This window comes from Microtus ochrogaster, unplaced genomic scaffold (genome assembly GCF_000317375.1).
Source record: "Microtus ochrogaster isolate Prairie Vole_2 unplaced genomic scaffold, MicOch1.0 UNK1, whole genome shotgun sequence".
In the NCBI taxonomy this organism is placed as follows: domain Eukaryota; kingdom Metazoa; phylum Chordata; class Mammalia; order Rodentia; family Cricetidae; genus Microtus; species Microtus ochrogaster.
The window spans coordinates 38,171,424-38,172,998 of record NW_004949099.1 but is presented as its reverse complement, the minus strand read 5'-3'; the positions used below and the strand labels follow the sequence as shown (position 1 = coordinate 38,172,998).

Below are 1,575 nucleotides of genomic sequence, written 5' to 3'. Positions count from 1 at the left end.
CAGTGAGACACTAAGAAGACAAAGACTTCCAAGGGAGGGGCCTCTGTGGAAAGGGGCTGGGAACGCTGTGCCTTGCCCAAGTGTCCCCTGCTGCCCCTGTAGGTCTGCAGTAAAGAGCAGGCCTGTGCGGAGGCCTAAGTTAGGGGCGGCTCTGGCCCTACAGAGTCTGCCAACTCCAGGTGCCCCCGCTTAGTCTCTGTGCTATGGGTCCCTTTGTGTCAGCATGGGTTTGGTTTCTGGCACATTCTTCACAACCATGGCTGGGCCACACTAATTTCCATGTTTAGAAACAGTGTTTTATCTGGACACTCATGGGGCACAGGCCTCTGATCCCAGCACCAGAGTAAGTTCAAGATCAGCCTTGGCCCCAGAGTTTGTGGCCAGCTTGGGATTTTCAAATAATTTTTAGAGCCTTTAAATTATAAAAAATATACCAATATATTTTAAAGGAAGACGAAAACATTAACTTACATTTTAAATAATAGCATTTAATAATATCTAAATACTATAATTCAAATAGTATTTAAATATTAACTGTGGAAATCTGAAACCTAAATTCTCTGCCCCCGAAGCTTTTTGTTCCTACAAAACAGGAGGCAGTCTCTGCATATTACAGATGTATTCTGCCTCTAACACGAGTGATGTTGGGTGACAGGCCAGCAGAGCAGCAATGAATCTGCGTTCCTAAAGTTATCCTCCTTCATCTCCAAGAGTTCTTGCTAGAGGTCACTGCTACACAGGGTTTCCTATAGCGAATACAAGTATTCCAGCCGGCTTCGTTTTAGCTAAGCACACAGTATACCGTGGGTAGGGTTCTCGTTCTTTGCCCTTGTTGTTTCAGTTTGTCCATTAGTGTTTAAGTAAGGACTTTGAGATCTTATACGTGTTGTGTAGTTGATTATTCCCCGAAGTACAGCGTGAGTATCTGCAGCTTGACCTGGGCCCACAGCTCCCGAGCTAGTGAACTGTGGTATTTCTGAGGCTATTATAAACTCGACTGGTGTTCTCCTTCTCTGGCAGGTGGGTATCAACTACCAGCCCCCCACCGTGGTGCCTGGGGGAGACCTGGCCAAGGTGCAGAGGGCCGTGTGCATGCTGAGCAACACCACTGCCATCGCAGAGGCCTGGGCCCGCCTGGACCACAAGTTTGACCTCATGTACGCCAAGCGGGCCTTCGTGCACTGGTATGTGGGAGAAGGCATGGAGGAAGGGGAGTTCTCAGAGGCCCGGGAGGACCTGGCAGCGCTGGAGAAGGATTATGAAGAGGTGGGCGTGGATTCCGTGGAAGCAGAGGCAGAGGAAGGGGAAGAATACTGAGTGTATGGGTCTGGCTGGCCGCCGGGCATTTATCTCTTCCCCACCATTGAAACTGAAAGGTTTATTTACTTAATAAAATTTCTGTAATGAGGCATTACCTTCCCTGTGTGCTGTACTTTCTAACAAAATTCTAGATGCCGGCCTTTCCCAAGTCAAATTCTCTGGGGAAAACATAGCAGTTTTCCCTAAGAAATGGCAAACATGTCTGTCCAGTCATAAGTTCTAAGGACATCAGGATAAGGTGTTTTCCAGTACTGC

The 1,575-nt window shown here is 47.8% G+C and overlaps 1 protein-coding gene across 1 annotated transcript in view; it reads left to right on the top strand.

Annotated features, from left to right (window-relative positions):
- The window catches only part of LOC101985190 (tubulin alpha chain), a 9,124-nt gene extending 7,807 nt beyond the window's left edge, over window positions 1-1,317 (top strand). Inside the window, exon 2 of the mRNA XM_005365342.1 lies at window positions 1,021-1,317. Coding sequence (XP_005365399.1) covers window positions 1,021-1,317 — 297 coding nt within the window. The remainder of the gene's footprint in view (window positions 1-1,020) is intronic.
- The last annotated feature ends 258 nt before the right edge of the window (window positions 1,318-1,575 follow it).